Genomic DNA, 24,992 nt, shown 5'->3' on the forward strand with positions numbered 1-24,992 from the left:
ACTAGTGTCAAGACAAGCTTCCATTTGGCACATCCCCCCGACTTGCTGTGCCTTACCAGAGCTGCAGAAGCCCACTGCCAGGGGCCCAATGACCATTGACGAGTGTATCATCTTGCAAAGTCCGAATCCGTCCAGATCTTCATGGGCATCCAGAGGACCCTATAGAAGCAGGAAATATTGATCCAGAGTCCCATCACCAGAGTCCAGGACCGAGGAGCAAGCTTCTTCTGACCAGAGTTTTCGTTCTTCATTTGCCGCTGAGGAAAAGGCGCCAAAACACAAGTGCTGCTGAAACAAAGGAAATCCAATACAGAGGAGTCCCTCTCCCGAGTACCGCCAAACGTCCTCGCTTTCGTCACCACGACCTAAGGTCGAGGAACAAGGGTCTACCAAGCTGTAGCAAGGAGGAATCCAGCTGGAACATTTTGGTTCTTCGAATCACAGGTTCTGTGGGGCTTGGGGTGTTCAACTTTTAGCCATAAATTGTACTTCCTATCTTGCAAAGTACATTTTGCAGTTGATCTCAACTCCCCTGCAGTGACCTGTTCTCTCTACAAAGTAGCTCGCTTGAGTTACTGTGATTTCTTCTGAACTTACTAACTTTGTCAAGACTTTATCTAAGAAGAAGTGCATCAGAACTATTGACTTTGTCCATTGACTTTGGCTGTCCTAGCTCCCTAAAGGCACTCCTCTGAACCTACTGGCGTTGGCAGTACTTGTTCCCTCATAGGTTGATACTATTATTGCTGGGATAAAAGTTTATCTGCCTCACTTTAGGAGATTGTAATAGTTTTACAAACTGTTGAAAGTATGTTGTCAGTTTTATTCCAATCTTTCCTTCCTTAAACAACTCAATAACTGAATTGGTAACTGAAAATAAGTACAATAATGACCTTTACTGAAGTCACTTTGTGTGCTGGAAAATGTGCTGGCATAAGAAAAGTAATTACCAATTTTTATTGTCTTAAAAACTGAATATATATAAAGATAAGAGACTGATTACCCCTCTTTACGCCAAAAGCAATTGGAGTGGTGATGCTTACAAGCTGAACATATGTAGTTTTAATGATTCATTCTACAGACCAAATGTATGATTGGACCCAACAACACTTTCATTTAAAAAGACTGATTTGTTAATTATCAAAAGTAGATAAAAAAAGAGGTGTATCATAACAAACATTTGAATTTCATTTTTGTCCTGATTGACACAAGTAAAATCTTTTCTCAAACAATGTACGCAAATAATGTTTTTCACCAACTTTACCTGTTTGAACTGTGTCAGACAGGGACAATGAAGTAATACAAACCGTAATGTTTACTTATAGGAGATCCGACATCTTTATATAACAAGATGACCTGGGTGGAGCCTGATATGTGGATATCTCTATGCCTGTGTAATGTACTAATGCGCACTGCGGTAAGAGCAATGGTAAGAGCAAAAAGCAATGGGGATAACGGTCATCCTAGCCGAGTGCCCCTCCCCAACTGTAACTCCTGAAATATTTTGTAATTAGTGCAGCCCTGGCCACCGACCTTTAAAATAGCAAGCGCACACAATTAATAAAATCATGCCCAAATCGATAGAGCCTCGGGACCTGACAGAGGAACCACCATGACACTGAGTAAAAAACATTCTCAGAATCCAGGGAGGCGGTTTCAGCCCTGGCCTGCTGATTAATCTGAGACATGATACAAAATAGTCGCCTGAGGTTCAGCGCAATGGATCTACTGGCAATAAATCAGGACCGATCTGGGTGCACAAGGTGTGCCATGTATGAGTTTAGCAAATATTTTCACATCCACATTAAGGACAGAGGCCTATAGAAGACCACATCGCCCGAGGTTTATTTGGCTTTAATTGCAACTCCCCAACTTCCGAATCTTCTGACACCTGCAACAATCTGGGTGCCAACGTCTGCTTGAATTCCTTATATAGTTACACCCTGAGTCTGTCAGATCCAGGTGCCTTACCTGAAGCTAGCGCAGCTATAGCGTCAAACACTTCCTCAGTCGTTGTTGGACTATCAAGGGCTATTCTGCCCTCCTGGGGAAGCGCCGGCAGCTCAATAGCGGCCAAGTATTCCTCCAGAGCATTCGTGATACACGCATCTGCATTGGCATATAAAGTAGCGGGGTAGTCCTTAAGCACCCTGTTAACCCCATAATTGGTTACAGCTACCTCCCCAGATGGACCGCGAATACCAATAATGGCCTGCAATTCCCTCTCCAGTCTAACCGCCAATGTTCTACCAGGTCTCTCCGATTCCCTGTACGCTCTAGCCCTAAGAGGTTTAGCCATATATCTAACTTCTTTTTCAGCAAGTTCTTGAAACTTCAATAGGTTCCTCTTCATCACCCCCGAACAGCGCTCTGTCCTTGGTCAACCCGTATTCATTTTCCAGCTGCCTCAAGTGGTGCCCAACTTCACTTAGTTCAGCCTTAATCGACATGAGAGTACCTGCAGAAGCTGATATCAATTCACCCTGTATCCAAACCTTAAATGTCTCCCACCCCGTGGAACACTGAGACACTGAACCCATATTAATTCTGAAAAAGTTATCAATCTTATCCTGCAGGGTGGCTAGCAATCCGGTGTCCAGCAACATGGTTGGTGACATCCTCCACCAGGGGCGAGGCCGCTGCTGTGAATGCAATCAATGGACAACACAGCCGGGGAATGATCAGACATTGTTATGGTAGCATTTCACAGCTTCGTACATTAGGAACCAGAACAGGTGACAACCAGTAATTAATTCTGGAGATTATGACATGTACAGTGGAGTGATAGGTATACTCTATAGTATTCGGATAAAGGCAGCGCCAGAAATCAACCAGCGACAACTGGTGTATAATATGGAGAAGCGTCAACGCAGTGGCGGATCCCGCATGGGGGGCCGTGGAAGATCTGTTGAGGTCATCATTAAGGCTGGTCTTAAAGTCCCAGCCCCAGATAATGGGATTATCGGCGGCTGGTGCGATTATCTCAAATATAGAATTGTAGAAGACAGAGTCATCGAAATTAGGGCCACAGGTATTAAAAAGGCCTACTTCGTTGCCATATATCTTGCCCCATACTATCACATATCGGCCTTTTGGGTCAATCACACTACTCATAACCTGAAATGGGATTGAGCGATGAACCAAGGTGAGGACGCCCCTAGCCTGGAAGGAGTAGTTAGTGTGATATCTGTGACTACCCCATCTCGTGGCAAACGTCTCATGGGTGCTCCCTAAAGCATGCGTCTCTTGCAGCAGAAGTACCTTAGGTTGATGCATAGCAATGTAGGCTTATATCTTTCTTGCCTTAATGGGGTTATTCACCGCCCCTCACATGCCACGTAAAAATTGTGACTGGCTCCCCCACCCTGTTATTGTCACGCTCCTCACCACATCGCTTCAGTCCCAACGCCCCATTTTGCCACAGTTTCATAGCCATTCTGTCTGTTAAACCTTCAACTTTAACACCCCAACCCTCTTCCCCCACCCGCACAGTCGACCCCAACCAGACAGTGTCACCCCATAGTGAACCTTCAAGGAAAACAGTGCGAGCAGCATCTCAACTCAACAGACAAGGGCTGTCTGGAATTGAATTAGTACGCATTCATATGCCCTCAAACAATGTACAAGACAAGGCTGCACTAAATAGTGCAGCAAAACATACATACGCCCGAACTCATCATGGCAGTAGAAGCTAGGAGCATATAGCAACTGGACAACAACTCCCCCAAAACAATTCATTAGTACAGAACTAATGCACAGTCAAGTATTAGGTGAGGTCTTTAGCCCCGGGGGGGGTTGGGAGAAATGGTAGATGCTTCGATTTACTGCATAGAGTCCCCTGGCATCTCAAAGAAATGTACCCTGCCATGTAGAATACAGAACCTTGAAGGGAAAAGGATGGCATGATGGACCTGCCATTCCGGCAGCAATCACTTGACCGGGTCATCTGACCGTCTGGCAGCCTGGACCCCAGCCGAGAAGTCCGGATACACATGAATAGCACTGGACTCAAATTTGAGCGAGCCCCTTTCCCTGGACAGACGCAATATGTGATCCCATTCACGATAATTTAACAGCCGTGTGATGATTGTGCGCGATGGCACACCAGGCTTCGGAGCAGGTACCAGGGCTGGTGTGCGCATTCCACCAGGAAGTGTGCTGAGAAACTAACATCTGCAAAGAGAGACTTCAGGAGATCCTCCACAAATTGCTCCATAACCCCTTCACTGAGGCCTCCAGCACTCCCACAAGGTGTGTATTATTCCTACGGGAGCATGACTCAAGGTCTTAACACTTCGCCCAGCTGCAGTTAACTCTTTTGTGACCACTTTTAGCAGCTAATCATGTGTTAGGACTATTTTCAAGTTGCCCAATTCTTGTTTCAGTTATACACACACTTTCATTCTCCATCCTGGCCTTTAGGGAGCTAATGATGACTATGATATCATCCAGCTTGGTGTTAACTGAGGCAAATCCAGACTGCATTGCAGGCAGCCATCAAGGGTTTCATCCCAGCAGGCATCACTGTCTCACCTGCCGAGGCAGTCTCCGCAGCAGGGGCTGCACTCGGTGCTCTGCCAGGAGTACTGGCGAAGGAATCCATCAGGCTGCGTTTCTTGGCTGCCCCCTTTGTCATTCCCAATACCTGCAATATTTTAGCAGGTATGTCTGCCACCAGAAAGGCCAGCTGTGAGGACTTAACAAATGTTAGCTAGGGGTCCAGGCCCGCACCCCACCCCACTTGACGATTACAGGTACCCTCCTAACCAGTTAGAGATCCACCACCAGGACCCTCAACCATACGCTACACCGGCCTAATATGGACTTCAATGACAAAGAGTACTTAAATGGGCTCTTCTCCATCCCCTCACCATATGTATGCACGTCTAGCTCGAAAATGGGTGGGGTAATCACAATAATAATAACACTGGCTCCCAGTCCACAATGACTGCTCCTCCACATGCAAGGTGCATGAACATATCAGGGACTCATAATGTGGACCGATGCAGGCCCTGGCCACCAGAAGGAACTACAGCACACCAGCGCTTTCCCCAGCCCCACTCTACGTTGCTCTCAACGTCCTGACTGCCGGAGGCCACAAGGATCCCCCGGCACTCTACCTGCCACAGCGAGTAAAGGATTTATTACCAGGCCGTCTGATCCATTTATGGAGCAGCTCGATCCACAGAAGCCCACCTCGCAGCACCACAGATTTCCTCCACAGACTCCCTCTTCCGCATAATGGGCATGCCCTCTTGTGTACCATGAACGTAATGATAATTGTGGGTTAGCGTCTATGTAGAACGTACAGTTGTAGCGTCCCCGCTAACCATGACCAGTCTTCAGCGTTACTGCTTCTTTCCTGTGAGGCCTCCCTCAGACTAGGCAAATTAGTGCATCGTGTCCATTCTTGTGTGATTGCAATTGTGAGATTTTCCTCAAAGAGTTTCATGTTGTCCCCTGTTTTGATATTCTCAGAGTTACTACTAATATAGTGGCCCTGTCTCATGAATTCTGGGTTAACCCTATTGGCCTCATATCCTAATCTATTGAGGCTGTGTTGGTATGGCATGACCACAGAGGCCACAGTTTCAGATTGAAAAAAATGAATGCTGTTGCTTGTGTAACATCTTCTGGTTGGTCTAATATATATATATTTCTGATGCTTGTTAATCTGCTTAGAATCACATGCTGTGCATAGTCCGACATCCAGTGGTCACTGCAGAGTATTTTATTTTGTTTTTCGTAGTCGAAAAGGGGACGTCGACATAGGCGTGTCTGTAATACTATCCCTATAGTGACGTGCAGTGTACCCAAAATACCACATGCGTCGAGGTCCCTCAGATTGTTTTTTTTCCGCCCAGAATACTGGTCGCCTTAATGCAGAGCTCGTTAGAGACAAATTGCCAATACCATTTATTCGACCCTCGTTAAATCCTAACCCTCCTTCGACGGCTAAGTTGTTTCACCGCCGATCAAGATCTTCGACGGCAGTGATTTCGATGGAGGCGATCCTTCGGCGCTGCCGAACACGTGGCCTGGCCTCGCCGGCCTATACAGTAGGGAGAGTGGGGGTCGTAGGACACTTCTGTTTCTTTCTAAGAATGCCTTTCTCTTTCACCCCCTTTCCTTCGGGGTGGTTATCACTTATAACTGTATCCTCAGCTATGGAGAGGACTCCTTTTAGATTTTGCCCGCGCTATGACGTCAAATTCATGTGGAAGGATAAACATAAGCGGTGTAACCGCTGCTTACCCCTCGACCACAACTAGGACGGCTGTGCAGCCTGTAAACTTCTTCGCCCAAAGACTTTAAATGACCGCAGGGTCAAGAGGTGAGCAGCCTACGCTATGTCTAGAGCTGATTCCTCACCCGCCGCCATCGAATGTGACGAGGGGGACAGTGATAACACTACCTCCGTATAGGAGGTTGTTGACCTCTCTAAGGAGCGTTCCCACTCCTCCGAGTCTGTCGCCGGCCCCGACAAGTTCGGCTTACGCCCTAGTTATGGGGATGTACACCCCGGCGAAGCTGACGCACATAAGAAACATAAAGATTAACACACAACCCACGGCACACCTTTGTCTAAGTCGAAGAAAGCCCTAGCGCCAATGGAGACGCCGGGCCTACCGGCAGCCTCCGCCAACCGTAAGGGTCGCAAGCCCTCCTCGCAACCGCATAAGCGACTAGCGACTGGGCCACCCACAAATAAGGGCGCTACCACCAAAATGCCAGATGACGTGCCTCGTAAGAGAGCGCCCGTCGGCGAAGAGGTCTCGGCACCGCCTAACACTGTGCGAGACGAACCCTCGACGGAGAGTTTAGTCGTCGAGAGCTTGGCGTGAATAGTCTCCACTGACGCTCAGAGACAGACGGCGAAAGAGTCGCCGAGGCCCGCTCACAAGGCCAGGGAGATGCCGAAGCAGGCGGAAGGCAGGCAGGAACCTCCCACTCCGTCGAAAGAAGGACCTAGCCCATGAGAAGGTTTCTCAGAGGGCGAAGGGAGTATATCCTCCACGCTATGGGAGAGATCTGGACGGCTACAGGCGAAGAGCTTCCCTTTACGCCTCCAGAACGTTCTGGGTTACCCCAGTGGACTTTAGAAAGATTTAAATCATGTATGGACAAACTAGATAGATTTATGTCCACCCTTGAACAGGTAACACCCAAGAGATCAAGAGAGTTACTTCAGGAACACCCCAGGGCCAAATACCCAAGACTATTTGACCCACTTCAAGAGGAGGCTAATACATATGACCTCACTGAAGAAGACTCTCACTTTCAGGAGGATGAAGAGTTCCTAGATATTGAGGATCAACAAAACCCTGAAGAAGGTTTTGATGAATACCCAGACATGGGTGGAGGGGGCTTCGAAGAAGACCCAGACGGAGGTGACTCACAGCCTTGGCAGTCGCCAGGAGCGTCAACAGACCCTGACGTTCTGGATCTGTCCTCTCCTCAAAGCACACCAGTCAGAAACCCGTCGCCTATAGACGACCAACCCACTTTCAATGTGCTACTACGTAAAGCAGCAGCACATTTTGAAATTGATACAGGAGAAATTACTCCAGAAATAGACTTTGTGGAGAAAATCATTAAGGAGAAACCACCTACTAGTCCGGCCATTCCCCTTCTCACCTCAGTTAAGAGACGACCTATTCCATCTTTATCAACACCTGCGTTGGTTAGAGGGGTCAACCCGAGAATTGAGAAACTTTTTAGTCTCTCACCCTCGGACCCATTATATATTAAGGGTCACTCAATACCTGATTCCTTGGTAGTAACCACCACAAGGAAAAGGGCAGGGGTTCCGCTTTTCTACTAGCAAAGCACCCCCAGACAAGGAGGGAAAGGAGCTTTACGCCCTGGGAAAGAGGATTACAGCCTCGGCAGCTTTCTCCACCAGAATTGCCAATAACAATACCTTACTGGCAAGCTACGCTGATGCCCAATGGGGAAAGTTACGCCAAGACCTCGAAGAAGTCCCTGAGCCCTTACGAACTCGTTTGTTAGCCACTATAACAGAAGGTACCCTGGTTAGCCAGAGCATCATTAAGAACTCGCTAGATGCTGCGGAGACGGCTGGCCGGTCTTTAGTTCAGGGGGTACTTCTCAAGCGTCATGTCTGGCCCCGGGACTCAGGTTTTAAGCCAGAGACCCAGGCGTCGCTCATCAACAAACCAATTGAGGACTCAAACCTGTTTGGTAAGGTGGTGGATGACACACTGGAGACAGCTAAGAAGGATTTAGATACCCTAAAGACTCTAGACCAGATCTCAAGGCCTCCCAATAAGCAAGGTTACGGCAACAGACGCTTTTTTCGTGGCCAACAACAAAGCCAGCAACAGCAACAACAGTACTCCTCAGCAGGCAACTGGTCCTCCACTGAAGGAACCAGCAGACAATAGGCTCAAAGAGGACAACGTTGTGGCAAGGAAAGAGGTCAGGCCCCACTCCTAGAGGTTCCCCGGCTACCAACACCAAATGACCCGAAGGTTTAGGTCCCCTCCCATGCATCGCCGGTCGGGGGCCGGTTAACATCTTTTCTACCAGCATGGGAGGGAATAACAACAGACAGCTGGGTATTGTCAACCATAGCCCGCGGTTACTGCATAGAATTCAGTTGATTCCCTACGTTCAGACCCCCACGGTGAGGACGCCTATCACCAGAGCACCTCGTCATCCTTCTTCAAGAAGTCGAACTGCTACTAGAAAAAGGAGCAATAGAGGTCGTGCCTCTATCACAGGTAACTGAGGGTATTTATTCAGTATACTTCCTTGTACCCAAAAAGGATTTAACCATGTGCCCTGTACTAGATCTGCGCCCAGCAAACAAATTTGTCAAACCTCAAAAATTTCGTATGGTGACTTTGCAGGAAGTAATTCCCCTGCTATCTCAGGGGGATTACATGGCAACACTGGACATGAAAGATGCATACTTTCATATTTCAATGCTGCCAGCACACAGAAAATACCTCAGGTTCGGTTATCAGTCATTTGGTCGAAAACCAAATGGTCGAATGACCATTTGATCGAAGTAAAATGGTCGGAAAAAAAAGGTTGCATTTTTTTATTTTTTTTTATTTTTTATTTTATGGGGGGGGTTCCCCCCCAACCTCCCTTTTTCTTTATTACAAATATTTTTTAAGCAACCAAAACTTTTAAAAAATATATATATAAATAAATAAAAAAAATGCGACCTTTTTTTTTCCGACCATTTTGATTCGATCAAATGGTCATTCGACCATTTATTTTCGACCATCTGACTGGACACCCTCAGGTTCATGATAGAGGGCAAACACTACCAGTTCAAAGTGCTACCCTTCGGCATAGCGTCAGCTCCGAGGGTATTCACAAAGGTTCTGGCAGTGGCAGCGGCCCACCTGCGCAGGTTGTCCATCCCAGTATACCCTTACCTCGACGATTGGCTCATAACAGGGGATTCCTACGAGGCATGCTTCTCAAATACCCAAAAGACTGTAGACCTTTTGTTCCAACTGGGCTTCTCCATCAACAAGAAGAAGTCCAGCCTAGACTCCAGCCAGGTCAAGCAATTCCTAGGGGCTCGAACAAAGGACGGCCTCGTCTTCCCCTCCAACGAGAGGGTCCAAAATATGCTGTTTCAGATCCCTCAATAGTAGCCGGTCTAGAGGTGACGGTACACAAAGCAATGCGATTGCTCGGCATGATGGATTCCTGCATTTACTTTGGCCCACACAAACATTTGCGCATGCGCCCCATGCAAGAGTGGCTGAACAGACACTGGTGTCAGGCCAGCGGACAATGGGACAATCTAGTGGTTGTTTGGACAGCCCTCATTCTCTCTGCAGTGATGGTCGAGGGAAAACCTCTTACAGTGGGAAACCTTCACCAGCCCCGCAGTAGAAGCCACTTTCACCATGGACGCAACTCTAACGGGATGGGGGGCTTACCTCTTTCGTCACACGGTGCACTGCGTTTGGTAACCAGCCTTAGCATCCAACCACATATACCTGTTGGAATTGTTAGCAGTGTTCAATGCCCTGAAGGCTTTTCAAACACAACTACAGGGGAGGACAGTACTAGTGCTCACGGACTGCACCACGGCCATGTATTACCTGAACAAACAAGGGGGCAAGCACTCTCCAGGCTATCCAAACTGTCACAGAACATATGGAAATGGGCTCTCAAACACAGGATGTTCCTCCTATCTCAACACATTCCAGGGGAACTCAATCATCTGTCAGATGTGCTCAGCAGAGTCTTCCCACTACCCACAGAGTACGAATGGAGATTACACGAAGACATCGTCTCAACGTCTTCGCAGAATGGGACTTCCCAGAGATCGACTTGTTCGCTACTCTGGAGAATGCACAATGCCCAAACTACGCCTCCAGGTACCCAACCCCAGAACCGCTCAAAGGGAAACAGTCTCTGGTTAACATGGTCAGGGAAATATGTCTATGCTCCTCCCGCCCCCGACTCCCCTACTCCACAAGATAATGCACAAGATGCACCAGGAACCAGTCACAATGATTCTGGTGGCCCCAATGTGCGCACACCAACCATGGTTTTCCCATCTGATGGCAATGTCACTCTCCTTCGATGAAGCTACTTTGCCCATACAACATGCTATCACAAGACATGGGGGGAGACTCTCCATTCATGCCTGCAAACTCTCAACTTAGTGGCCTGGTTCCTGAAGTCCTAGAGTTCGGGAACCTCCAACTTCCTCAGAGATGCATGGACATACTTAAGGAAGCAAGAAAGCCTAACACCAGACATTGCTACTCCGTTAAATGTAAACACTTAGTTATCTGGTGCAATTCCAAGTGCATCAATCCCATAGACTGCTCTCCAACACATATCGTCTTATACTTGACTCACCTACTTCACTCAGTTCTGGTTTTTAATTCCCTGTAGGTACACCTAGCTGCACTTTCAGCTCATACTACGTCCCAGAAAAAGGTGTTGTGGTGGAAGATCCCAGTAATCAAATCTTTTATGGAAGGAGTTAAGACTTCATCCCCTATTTCAAATACAGCTCCCGGATGGGACCTAAATGTGGTATTAACTAGACTAATGGGATCTCCCTTTGAACCCATGCATAAAGCTAGCCTCAAATCACTCACTTACAAGAATGCCTTCCTAATGGCAGTTACTTCAATAAGAAGAGTTAGTGAACTACAGGCCCTTTCAGTTCAAGAGCCATTTATCACAATTCACAAAAACAAGGTGGTTCTGCACACTCACCCACTATTTGCGCCTAAATTCATTTCAAAGTTCCATGTGAACCAATCAATAGAACTACTCACATTCTTCCAGAACCCCACTAACGTGGCAGAAAGAAGCCTTCCCACAATTGATGTGCATAGGGCATATATTATCTGGAAAAGACTAGAACACTAAGAAAAACAAACCAGTTTTTCGTCTCAGAGGCGGCTGGTAGAGAAGGGGACCCTGTCTCTAAATCAGCCATCTCAAAGTGGATTTTAAATTGCATCACACTCTGCTATACTCTTGCCAAGAGTGATCTGCCCTGCAAGCCTAGAGCACACTCTAATCGGGGCAATGGGGCTTCCATATCATACATTGCAAATGTTCCTCTTGAGTCCATTTGCAAGGCGGCAACCTAGAGTTCTGCACACACCTTTACAAAACACTATTGCCTAGATACTCACTCTAGGTCTGATTCTCAGGTGGGACAAGTGGTACTAAGACAGCTGTTTACTACTGTTCCTTCTCACATCCCACCACCAACTCTGGGTACTGCTCGCTAGTCTATGCGCAGCATGTGATTCTAAGCAGATTCACAAGCATCAGAAGGCATGCATTGCTTACCGTAATAGCATGTCTGATGATTGTATTTGCTTAGATTCACATGCACCTACCCTTCCTCCTCGCTCGGAGTAGAATGAGCATAGCCATTTTACTACTACTTTCTATCTGTACTCACTCATGATAGTCATAAGACTCCCTCAAGGCAGAAAAAAGACAACCAGAAGGACCTCAACGCGTGAAGGATTTTGGGTACACTACACGTCACGTTGGGGATAGTGTTACAAGCACGCCCATGCCGACGTCCCCTTTCGATCCTCGAAAGAGAAGATGCAATACTCCACGATTACCAGTAGATGTCGAACTATATGCACAGCATGTGAATCTAAGAAAATACAATCATCAGAAATGCCATTACGGTAAGTAATGCATGTCATATATATGTTGTCAGTGTTTATTAGGCAAATGGGAAGAATAATATGTAAGAAGTCTAAGATTGCCCTTCTATTAAGGGTGCGTGGCATTGGTGTGCAGAACAAACGTTCTGTTTTTTTTTTTTTTGTCAAAATCTTTTTATTGAAATATTGATACAACATTGAATTCCTCAAACAAATCAGGGCCAGTGGCAATATTACTTAATCACATGAATCTCAAATAGACAGTCGGTACCACTCCATCGTAACTCATCCATTGTGACACATAAAGGCTAAAATTTGTTTGTGACTGCGATAACAATATTAATTAATCTTTTAAACAATGCATCAACATTTCATTTTAACATCTTTGTAATTCCTCTAGTCAATGTATTTCATAACTAACCTCGGGGAGTAGAATAGTTTAGCTTAATATTCTGTAGCGTTCTTAACTAAGGAACGGTGGGAGAAAAAATGAGAGAAAGGAAAAAAAAAGGTATTCTCACCAAAATCACCAGAATTACCAATAGCTCACAGCATTGCCCTCAAGGGTGCTATAGCATCCTCCCATCCTGGTTTCAAACGAGTGGGTAGTGTCAGGGCTGGAGAATATCTTTAACCAATCTAGGCTGGAAGAACATGTGTTCTTTCTCTGCAACATGGTCCAGGAATGGGCCCCAGATATTTGTAAATTTGGCTGTCCGATTTTTCCATTGCGGCCGTTAGTTTATCTATTCCAAGAAGTTCCCAAACTTTAACCCACCAGTATGCTATGTGGGGGTCCTCCAGTTCTTGCAAAAGAAAACTTAGTGATAAATATATCGGAGAGGAGACTGAACAAGTCTGAAGAAGAGACTCTTCAAAAAGGCTTAAGTTTCGTTCCCACTTACGGAACCACCTTGTTTGATGCAAAGATTGAACTATACAAATTTTTTCGCAAGCTCAAACTGAAAGTTTTCTTTGAAGAATTGGAAACACAAGACAGTCCAGCCAAGATGCCAGATTATCAGGAGTTCAGGATCAAAAGTGGATTTGTACCACCAATTACGGGACCATCCATTGAAATTTTCCAGAAATTGGTTACTCCTGATCTTGAACGCATCAGCTACAAAACTCCTCCATACAGGAACCTTAAACCACATGAAATGAGATTAATCAGGGACCTGTTTAGTGACAAAAGTATCACCATCCGTCTGGCAGACAAGGGGGGAGCTCTAGTCATCCAGAATACAACTGACTATGATGCCGAGTGTATTAGACAGCTCCAAGATCATACCACATATACCACTTTAGATCATGACCCAACCCTCTCTATTCAACAGAACTTGAAGAGCCTTTTGGCTAAAGCACTAGAATTGGAATGGATTAATGAGCATACACAAAGATTTCTTTCCAAAAGTCATCCGAGAATACCAAATTTCTACACGCTGACGAAGATCCATAAGGATGGTACTAAACCACCTGGCAGACCAATCGTCGCAGGAGTAGAGAGCATTAACCAACCTCTAGGGATCTATATCGACTTCTTCCTACAGCCTCTAATCCAGAAAACATGTACTTACACTCGGGATACCTCCCACTTCCTTCAAAAACTCAACTCCTTGACACCTTTACAAGAAGATTTGATGTTCACAATTGACGTGAAGAGTCTCTACACCTCTATACCTCATGACCTAGGGATAGAAGCTGTGGAATGGCTTTTGCTTGAAGCACCTGAAATACGTGCCCAGAAGGAATTTATACTGGCCCTTCTACAAGTTATCGCAGAAAACTCTTATTTTCAGTATGGCAATCAGTTGTACTTACAAATTGCAGGAACTTCACTGGGGGCCACTATGGCACCCTCATACGCCAATAGTTTCATGCACACATTTGAGACTGACCATGTATTGAAGAGACAAGAATGGAATAAGGACATTCGGATATGGACAAGATACATAGATGATATCCTTGGAGTTTGGAAGGGGACCAAAGAGTCTTTTGAGATATTTTTTGAATATCTTAACAGCATAGACCAAAGGATACAATTCACTAAGGAAACTTCATATGACACCATAACATTCCTAGATGTCCAGGTCAGAAAGCAAGCTAACAGCTACAGTACTTCTCTGTTTCGGAAAATCACTGATCGCAATAACCTCTTGCACCGCCTCCGCTTTCACCAGCCAAGTTTGCTCAAAAACCTGCCATACAGTCAGCTACTACGGGTAAAGAAGATAGTGAGTGATCCTGAAGACTGTAAAATGCAACAGATGGAGATGAAGGAGAAATTTCTGGCCCGTGGATACAAGCAGGATGAGCTTGATTTAGCATCTGACAAGGTCAATGCCCTGTCACGAGAGACTCTATTATCAGTACAGAACCCCAAGGAAAGGGGAGAATTAAAGTCACCAGTATACGTTTCCAAATTTTCAACTCAAAGTAATAAAATCAAGAAAACTATCATGAAACACTGGGAGATATTCAAAAATGACATTAGAGTACAGAATCTGTTTAATGAAAAACCAGTTTTTGCATATCAACGTAGTAGGAACCTAAGGGACGAATTGGTGCAAACTAAACCAGCAATAAAAGGACCTACAACCCAACGTACTGGTACATTCCCTTGCCTCCATTGTGTTAATTGTAACTTTGTTATCAAAGGCAACATCATCAACCATCCGAGAACAGGACAGAAGATTCTGCTGAAGACATTTGGGACTTGTGACAGCAGTAACATCATTTATGGGATCAAGTGCCCATGTGGGAAATTCTATGTTGGACAGTCGACAAGAACAGCCAAACTAAGGTGGAGTGAGCATCGGTCCTGTATCCGTAATGCGAACACCAATTCAGCTGTGGCACGACATTGGGTGGCTAATGGACATAATGTGACACAGATAAGATTTGTGATTTTGGAAGTACTTACCAAGAACAGTCCTCACGAGGATCTAAGCCAACGTCTAAATCGCAGGGAAACTTACTGGATAGACAGGCTTGGCAGTTTGGTACCTAATGGACTAAATGAGGAGATTAATTTTCATTGTTTTCTCTGATTGTATGTTATTTTCTGTTTGGATGGACCTGTTTAGAATTACATCCATGTACTAGTGGCACCATGATTTACATGTAACTATTGTTAACACAAACTTACAAATATGGTTGGTATTTTGAAATTTTACGGACAATGTGGATTTATAACACTCCCCATAGGTGTGATTCGCATGCTGCATATCCTGGATTTTTATCCAGGACCCAAGGTGCCGTCTTGATGACGACACCACTGGCAGCATCTATCTATATATCTACGATTTGATGCATGATGTGAAATATTGACATAGCTACATCCTTTTCATAATTCTTTTCATAATTCTGTTCTGTCCCGCTTATATGTGCTACTATCTTCTTTGTTACATTACCCGGAATGTTGGCGTTGAGTATTTCTTCACTTTCTATGATTTTCACTTACTTCTATTTTATTTTCTAAATAGGTTTATTTCTCTAGTTATGAGCCCATTACTCTCCAAAAATAGTTTAATCCTTCTTATTCAAGCCTACTGGCTTGATTGCAGCCTTGACACTTGCATCGCGCCCTCTAGCGAGGAGCCGCGATCACGTGTCATATTTAGCTAGGTTGCTAAGCAACACTCCGATGCAGCGCGGTCAGTCTGCTACTGGCAGACATAGAGGGAACAGCTCCGCTATACTCTCTGTGACACTAAGCTTATTCTTTACACTTTACCACGAACGTTGTGAATTGCAACGTTGTGAATCTCGTGGGATTCTAAACAAGATGTGTCTATGTTTACAGAGACTGCTTTACATTGGATTCGGGGAGCGGTTCGTTTTTCTGACGATCTCAGCCCCTTAGTTGAGTTGCCACATTAATTTACTTCATTCAGGTAACAGACAATATTCCGTTTTGTATGGCCATACTTTATGAAGGCATGACTTTTCACTGTTTAATTGCTTTTATTCTTTTTTCAATTTCCGGTCCTCCTTCTACTTCTACAAACATTATTGCTGGGTATGTGTTGTATTTCATTTTATTTTCATATGCTATTTAACTGGATGCTAATTTTATTTCGACATATTTTCATGCATGTTTCACATAATTGTCATATCCTTGGGCTTGAATTTGTTTCATAATATTCACGGTATTGTTACTTTCAAAAAATATATATGTTATGATTATGTTGTTTAGACTTGCCCTGATGAAGGAATTTGTATTCCGAAATGCATTGGCACAATTTGAGTCTGTTGAAAGAGTGACTTGTGGCAGAACTCTTCCTCACTAAAAATTATTAGTGACTACGCATTATTATTTTTTTGCATATGAACCTTGATTGGATAGATAAAATCATCATTGAGAAAACAACATTACTTTTGAGTTTTTTCTAATCATCTTTTATCTCTACACTAACTGTCTACCAACATTGTAACTAATTAAAACCCGGATTGGGATTCAGAGAGCGGCTGTATGACTGGGTATTGCACCTAGTCTCTTGCTTCTACTGTTATTTTTTGACTTGGGTTTCTCCAAGTCTTTACAGCCGGCTCCTGCACATAGTAAACTACCCTGCTATTAAGAATTATACATCAGAGACTTCATTTACCAAGTAATAAGGACATTAAGGAGATTAATGTTCCAGTGGTGCCCACTCATTTTTGCTTCCTGGTCCTCCAGTTCTTTCCAAAATCGAGCTTGCGTAAGGCGGGCCGCCATAAGTAATTGTGTGATTAGCCGAGCTCTAGAGCCCGACTGCGGATAGGACCCATCATCTGGAATGTCACCCAATAACAGTACCAACGGTTCCATGGGGAGGAGGGTTCCGCATATGTCCTTAATTTTGGACCTGGTCTCCAGCCAGAAGGATTGAATGACCGGATAGTGCCACCATAGGTGCCCCAAGTCTCCCTTTGCCCCACAGCCATGCCAACATACATCAGGGTAGTCTACATTCATTGCGTTTAACCTTTGCAGAGAGAAATACCATCAGTAGCAGATCTTAAGTGCGTATTCCCTGACTGTCGTGCATCTGGAGAACCCATGTGCTCTGTCCCCGATTCTCCATCATGACTCCGGAGACATCTCTATCCCTAACTCTCTCTCCCATGCCAACATGTAAGGGAGTTTCTCATCTTCTGGCAAGCTTTCTAGAAGGCGATAGTAAGTTGCCACTTTATGTGAGTGTTGACCTTCCGAGACCGCAAACTCTAAGCCTGAGGGGACCCTAGTGGCAGCTTTTTTAATGACCGGGTTGGTGATCCAGTGTCTGAGCTGTATATTTAGAAATCTCTCTGTCTCTGGGAGGTTAAATTTCTCCTTGCACTGGGTGAAGGTCATTGGGTTATTGTGAACATAGAGCTCTTGCATTCTCAGAGGTCCCGTTCCTGACCAGTTTTGGTATGAACTGGGTTGGAGTCCTGGAGTGAAGGCGGGGTTCTGTGTGATTGGGGAGAGGGGGCCCAGTCCCGGGGGGTCCCCCTTAACATGCAATGCCTGTCCCAGCAACAAAGCGTGGATCCCGTGGTTGGGAGAAGGGGCCTCCGAGAGACCCGAGCCTCTCGCGGTAGGAATGGGAGATGGGAGAGAGGAGCCCCAGAAAACCGTTGTTCAATGTCTCACCATTTGGGGGGGTCACCTTGGATCGCCCAGCCTAGGATGGGTGCAATTTGGGTTGCTCAATAATATCTCACGATGGAGGGGAGCCCAAGACCTCCCAGCTGCCTGCTTCTAGTGAGAATCTTACGCTGAATTCTAGGTGTTCTTCATTCTGCAAATCTAGTAATTCTCGCTCTGGAATGTGGACAGGAAGCGCTTGGAAAGTGTAAAGGAGCCGGGGAAGCAAGATCATTTTAATGGCACTTATGCACCCCAACCATGAAATCTCCTGGAGGTCCCATTTTTGTAGAGACTCCGTGGTGTCTTTTAATAGTGGGGGAATGTTAGCTCTCACCAGACCCGAATAGGTCGGTGTCAGGTGCACCCCAAGGTATGTGGTTTTGGAGTTTCCCCAACTAAGGGAGAAGGTGTTCTGTAAAGCGTTTCGCACTAGTGGCGTTTCAGACAAGTTCAGGCCCTTCGATTTGGCCGTGTTTATTGTGAAGCCTGAAATCTGCGCAAAACGATCAAGCAGACCCATAAGCGGGGGAGCCAACGTCCGAGCCTCCCTTAAAAAACAGAGCACATCGTCCGCATAGAACGCTACTTTGTGAAAATGGTGCCACACCTCGAACTCCTGAATGTCGGGGTGGAGGCGAATGTGTTGGGCTAGTGGTTCCATTGCTAATGCAAAGACCAATGGTGATAGGGGACACCCCTGCCTGGTCCCCCTGCTGAGGGGTATCTGTGGGGTCCAGTGGGCGTTGACTCGTATTCGGGTGGAGGGAATCCAGAAATTGGACAGAACCAGCTTAGAGAATTGTTTGCCGAACCCAAATCCCTTCAAGACTAATTGCAGATAGTCCCATGACATACTATTGAACGCCCGATGGGCGTCTAAGTATAGCAATGAGAGGGGACCTGGTATGGAGGGGGCTAGAGGTATTAGATCTATGGTTCTACGAATATTGTTGTGGGCCGCTCGGCCCTGGATAAAGCCTGTCTGATCCCTGTCTATTAGTGTGGGTAATACCTCCCCCAATCGTCGCGCTATGATTTTACTAAACAGCTTAGCATCAGTGTTGAGCAAGGCTATGGGCCGATAGGATGCACATTCTGCCGGATCTTTTCTGAGTTTTAAAAGTAGGGTTGTATTTGATTCAGCCATCGATTGTGTAACAGAACCCTTTTCCCATATGACATTGAATAGCTTTGTGAGGTGTGGGGTGAGTTCTTTAATGAAGGTTTTATAAAACTTGTTTGTGAATCCGTCTGGGGCCGGAGCCTTGGCGCTAGGGAGGGATTTGATAGCAAGTTCAACCTCCCCAACCAATATTGGGGCTTCTAATGATGCTAATGAATGGAGAAAGTTCCTCTTGTCCTCTGGTCAGCAAGTCATGCTGCTGTTTGTTGTTGTGTTTCAGAATTTCTTGATATGGATTTTCGCTTTGCATCAGATGGAGCTTTTCCAAGTGGTGTTCGTTTTTTGTGTGGCATGTTTGTCACTCAATGGCTTCAGCACATTTGAGAAAATGTCCAAGAAAGATTGATTGATTGTGCTCTCTTCTTGTGAATGAGCTTAAGTAAACCATATTTGAAGTGGCATGATAACACATTTTTTTAAATTTGTCTTTTGTAATTCCCTTTAAAAATGCTCTAATAAGCACTTTCAAACTATATACAGTAGTAATACATTTCAAAGAAATAACCATCAAAACGATCATTTTGCTTCAGACACTTTTCCAAATGTTGGCTCCTTCTAGTACCTACTGTAGTGAATCGGGGTGAGCATTAGTAAATGAGGGTGTCTACAGAGTGAATTATTTGCATCCAAACATAGACTACAATCTTGCCCCAGACAAATGAGTAATCCATGCAAAAATTGGTAGACGTGGGTTCAACGGTGTGGATTTGTATAGCCGGACAAACATACACACATACATACATTCAGTTTTGTTTTAAATATGAAGATTTTTTTTTATTAGTGTGTTTTAGTATACATATATATCACACAATATAAAAAAAGAAGTAAAATGACAGTCATTTCATCATAATTCTTATCCAACACGCTGCATATATAGACATAATTCTAAAAGTTCCCACCCTCATTACATTTCCCAAGAGATATTTGGACATTCAATAACACCAAAATTATTTGCTTCATCCCTAGCAATCAACGCTTATAGCCAGTTTTAACTCAATGTATCTCTCTTTTGAAAATCGATCATATGTTTGTTTGGATCCGTTTCCACGTCACACCAGACTCTGCTTATTGCCAAAGACAATCTATATTCCGCCAGGCATCTGTACCAAAACTCATCTGTTCTTGGTGCACTTATTTCATTCACCAAATTCTGAAGTTCTTTACATAAATAAACAACATCGGAGTAAACCTTGTGAGAACATGCATTGTAGTTTCCAAAGTGCTTTCTTGTTTACAGATTCTACAGTATCTCATTTCCACCAAATAAGTAGTGTGTTCAAAATACTTTTTAGAGACCATTTCACACAATCGAACTAGGGGAGTCAACAGCTGTGTGGTGGTGGTGTATTTTTCCTCTTGTTTCCCTCCATCATCCATACTTTTGTTTGCTAAGCACTCATAAGTGTTCATTTATAGGGGAGAGGTGGAATCAGTAACCGTAGAGTTCATGAGCAGAAGGTCTTGTGTACGCTTTAGACTTTTCCCTCCAATATTATCCTCTGAGAGATGTATTATTATATCACTAGTATACAGGCCTGTGTACACAGGCCAAAGTGCAGGTTTTCATTTACACAGTAGGACCACTATATATAGCCTAAGCCTACAGCTCTCTCTAGCGGTTACAACAGGCGAAGCTATGCAAATTGGACCACTGTATATCATAAGGCAACAGCTCCCTCTAGCAGAGCATTCTGTGCATTCGGGCAGCCTCTACTGTGCATTACGGCATCAGACAAACCTACATCTGGCCTTTCATTATTAAGTAGGTATGCCTCATTTTGTGCCGAGGCACTTTTACCCCCCTTGTTTCTGCTATGTTCTCTACTGAGCGTGTTAACTGCATGCAAACTAATCTCATTTGTGGCAAGCGTATTGTACCTTGAGTCTATTTGTCTGACATTTGTGTGAAAATTAATCAGTGGGTCTGCCCTTCATCAGAATGTGTATTGGTGTTTATTAGAGTTCACTAGACATTAAGTAATGGCTGCTCCCATTTCTGGTCTCAAACATGTCATATGAGTAATTATTTTATAGTCTTCTTGTTTTTATTGAACATCACAGATTGTTTTGTTTTAAAAAGTTGGCGATTTTCTTACGTGAAGGGCCACCCCCATTTTCTGTGAGGAGTCGGACACACAGGTGGAGTTTTCTCTTAAATCGCCATTTATTAAATAATAAAGGGTGAAACAAACGCCTAACTTTACCTAACCTATCAAATCTGACCTAATGTCCGAAAAATGTCTGTGCCTCACACTAATACATACAGCAAAAATCATATGGGGATCATTTGGCTGTTTAAACTTTGCAAAACAACATATACATTCAAACATAAAGACAACAGGAATCCTCGTGACAAGGGTTGGATCCCCTTGCCTGTATACATTCGGGATGTTTCAAACCAAAGTTCAATTGCAGGAACGTTCTTTTCACTAGCCAAGTTCCACACCAAGTAGAATACACAATCCTTTCCATCCAGTATGTCCATTACTTGGCAAAGTGATTATCTCAGTTTCACAAACATTTCTCACTCTTAAGACAATTGTTAAAGTGTTCACAACCTCGGTTTGGCGAACCAAAAGGACTCTTTCTTCATACATCCTATTGAAATGTCAATGTAAAAAAGTTTCACAAAATCACATTGCATTTCTTCTTCATAAGCAATACTTCAGGATGGATTATACAATAGTTCATCAAAACATAGTAGTGTTATTGCCACCTCCTTTCCACCACAACCTTCTACCACAGGCCTGGTACTTCACATCATCTTCTTCCTAGTCCACTCGCCTCCAAGGACTAACCACTCCAAACTTTCCACACTGAACTCCTAAATGGAGAAAGTTGAATGAACAACAGCATCTTGGATAAGTCTTTTGACTTGCAACACAATTGGCTTACAACTTCTTTTGCAGTTATGCTGTCCAAAAGGACAAGGATTCCCACATTGATCTGTTTGCCATAGGCAATGTAGGTTACAATTCTCTCCCCCTTGAACCTTTCTACAAGGAGAGCTTTTCTCCTGCCAACCTTGACCTCTTGCTATACAACCTACTGGCTGCTGGCAATGTAGTTTACAACTTTCTTCCACAGGGGATCTGGGACTGCTACATTGAAATGGTCTTCATGTTACTCTCACCTCTCTTTGGCTTTGAAAATGCAGGTTATAATGTCCCTTGGTTAAATATACCCCTTTTGGAAAACTGTATGCACTTGGTTTGATTATTGCCCCCTTTTATCTTTGGCAATATAGGTTGCAATATTCTCCTGTCCAACATCTCTTTTGGGAGGTTGCATTCACTCGGTTTAATTATTGCTTCCTCTTGGTTTTAACAATGCAGGTTACAATGTTCTCCTGTTAAACATCTCGCAACAGGAGTGTTGCGCCCAGTTAGCTTTAGTTTAAAGGTTCGATATTCAAATGGTGCACTTTTCCACAGCTGTCTATTTCGGAGTGCCCTTGGGTCACCTCGGTTAGGCCAACTCACCGGTATGTCCTGGCGTCTGTCGCACTCGCTTCTGCTTCACACGTCGGGCCTCCAGTCAGCCTTCTTCAGTGGAGCATCTGGTGTAAACTTCACACCGGAGCGAGATACAGGAGACAGAGAGCTTCTCCTTTGGTTCAGCTGGCAATGCGGCAGATCCAACCGCTGCCGTCTCCAGCTGCTTCTGCTGCTCGACCTTAATGGCCCACACCTAAAAGACCCTTAAATGTTTAAAGGCCCCGCTGAAGTGTGGGCTATTGTAGCAACTGGACTGCACGTTACGTTTTAGTAACTCTAGACCCCTCTTCATCAGTTGAGTTCTAAGAGCATTAAGGGACTTGAAGTCCATAATGTTCTTAGTTTCAGAAACAGAATCATAAGTTTTACAGTAGGCCATCCGGACTGTAGGATCATTAGGGAAATTGCTACCGGGATTCTCCTATTCCTCCTGACCCATGTCCCCTCCCATGTGATACTCTCTCATGCCGCCCTCAGCGTCAGGATCAGGTAAGGGCTGCCTTTCCCTGGCCACATGACAAAGGGTCCAGGTCAGGGTTTTTGGGATGATCACCTCTGATTCATCACACAAGACATATTCCATGGCTGCGTAAAGTACTTGTAGTTGGTGCAGGTCTAAGTCCTTAGGCTCCATCAAGGAGAGATCTGCTCATAGTGTTACATGTAGGCATACCTGCTTCAGTTCGGGAGGTCAGGGCCACCTGGCTCTAGTCCAGGGGTTGACGAGCCATGTTGCTCCAGTGCAGCGAGCAGATGTGTACATTGGATGGGCGGGTCTAGCCAGTCAGGCCAGCTTAAATGGCACGTGTCCAATCTGCAGTAAATGTTCCCTTGCAACTGCTCTCCTGCCAGCAGTAATTCATGTAGCCAGAACACTGCTACAGTTCAAAGCACAAAGTTCAAAGCTTTTCTTTGGGTTGGAAACCTTAGTTTGCAGGCCAGTAAAGGCTTGCTGTTATGAGAGCAACAAGAGGATATAAGGTCAGTGTAGTAAGCTGATTTGGTGACCACTAGTAAGGGCAAGAAGAGAATCTTCATAGGCAATGTGGAGAAAAGGGGAACGATCATTGCGCCGCTGATGCTGGTAGAGATGCGTGGCTGTCTTGAGCTGTTGCATGTCTGGGGCCGATCTAAGGCTGAGGGTGAATATACAAGTAGGATGGTGACAGTCAAGGGAGGTCAGGAGTGCATTGTTAAACTCTGTGAAGGCAAGTTCAATGGTTTGGGGGAGTCGGGAGAGAGGGCTCAAAGAGAGTACATCACTGGGTCCCAGAATGGGGGGGTCACATAGTTTGGAGCAGACTTTCATTCGGTCAGGGATAGAGGGGTAATAGAGCAGAAGAGATAAAAGAGGAGATATGAGATGGAGGAAGGTCCCCTGGGTGTAGATAGGAAGGTTGTACAGGTGGAACAGAGAGTGCTCAGAGTGAGCGAAGTCAATCTGTAGCTCTCAGGCGATAGTGGTGGTTTGACAGGTGGAGGTGGCCTATGTTGACAATGAGGATGTCTGCTAGAAAAGATTCCGGTAACAGCTCAAGTTCAAGGAAGAAGCTATTGGGGGTCTAATGTGTGTAGTAGATAAGGATAATGATAAATGGAGTGGCAGTGAGAAGTTGGAGCAAGATGTGTTGAAAGATAGATGGAATGAAGTCTGAGGGTGGAAGAGGAGTGGGTAGTATGTCCTTGCTTAACCTTAGGCCAACACCTTTATGAGAGAGTTGAAGGGGGTGGAAAAGTATAGCAACATCTTTTTGTAAGGTAGCCAGAGTGGCCTTATCATGGGGAGAGCCAGGTATCAGTGGTGGGCATCAGAGTTTGGGATGACCCTGTTTTTGTGGTCGTTAATGAATAAGGTTTGATTTCAGATGGCGTGGGTGTTCCAGATGTCCAAAATAAGGTGTGAGGGTGGAGGTAGGGTAGTATTAGACGGAAGGCAGGCAGGGTAGAGGAAGTTCAGGTGGGTGGTATGCATTGCAGAGGAGCGGACAAGGTGCAATTTAGAGGAGAGTGGATGATGGGTATGAGAGGGCAAAGGATGTGGTGGGTAGGTTGGGTGGTGGACAGAATATGGAGGCAGGAATAGGGTTTGTTAGAAGGTCCATTTATTTGAACTCTTTATCTGAAATGCATGTTAACGGCTTCCTATAACTCTGTCCAAGCTCTTCCAGTGTACTTTGATTAACTGAATCACTGCTTGATGGTGCTTGGTATTAATTTGCTGTCTGTGAGCAAGTAAACCAACCTGAGCCCACAATGCCCAACTCAACACGTACAGTGTTATTTACCTGTTGTAGTCTGTCTTTCATGTTAGTTGCTCATTAATTGAATCCCATTCAGTAAGCGTGCAGCACCGTAGGACATAGTGCACAATTGTTTACTGTCTGCACCTTTCTGTTTTTCTAGATTACAAGCAACGCTACCAGTGACCTAAATATAAAAGTTGATGGGCGTGCCATTGTGCGTGGAAATGAAGGCGTGTTCATTATGGGGAAAACCATTGAGTTTCGTATGGGAGGGGATATGGAACTAAAGGCGGT

At 44.9% G+C, this 24,992-nt stretch overlaps 1 protein-coding gene across 1 annotated transcript in view; it reads left to right on the forward strand.

Moving 5' to 3' along the window:
* SGCB (sarcoglycan beta) overlaps positions 1-24,992 on the forward strand; it is a 415,573-nt gene that overhangs the window by 308,198 nt on the left and 82,383 nt on the right. Inside the window, exon 5 of the mRNA XM_069631676.1 lies at positions 24,859-24,990. Within this exon, the coding sequence (XP_069487777.1) occupies positions 24,859-24,990 (132 nt within the window). The remainder of the gene's footprint in view (positions 1-24,858; positions 24,991-24,992) is intronic.

This window comes from Ambystoma mexicanum, chromosome 6q, assembly GCF_040938575.1.
Source record: "Ambystoma mexicanum isolate Mex_15411 chromosome 6q, UKY_AmexF1_1, whole genome shotgun sequence".
Lineage (NCBI taxonomy): Eukaryota > Metazoa > Chordata > Amphibia > Caudata > Ambystomatidae > Ambystoma > Ambystoma mexicanum.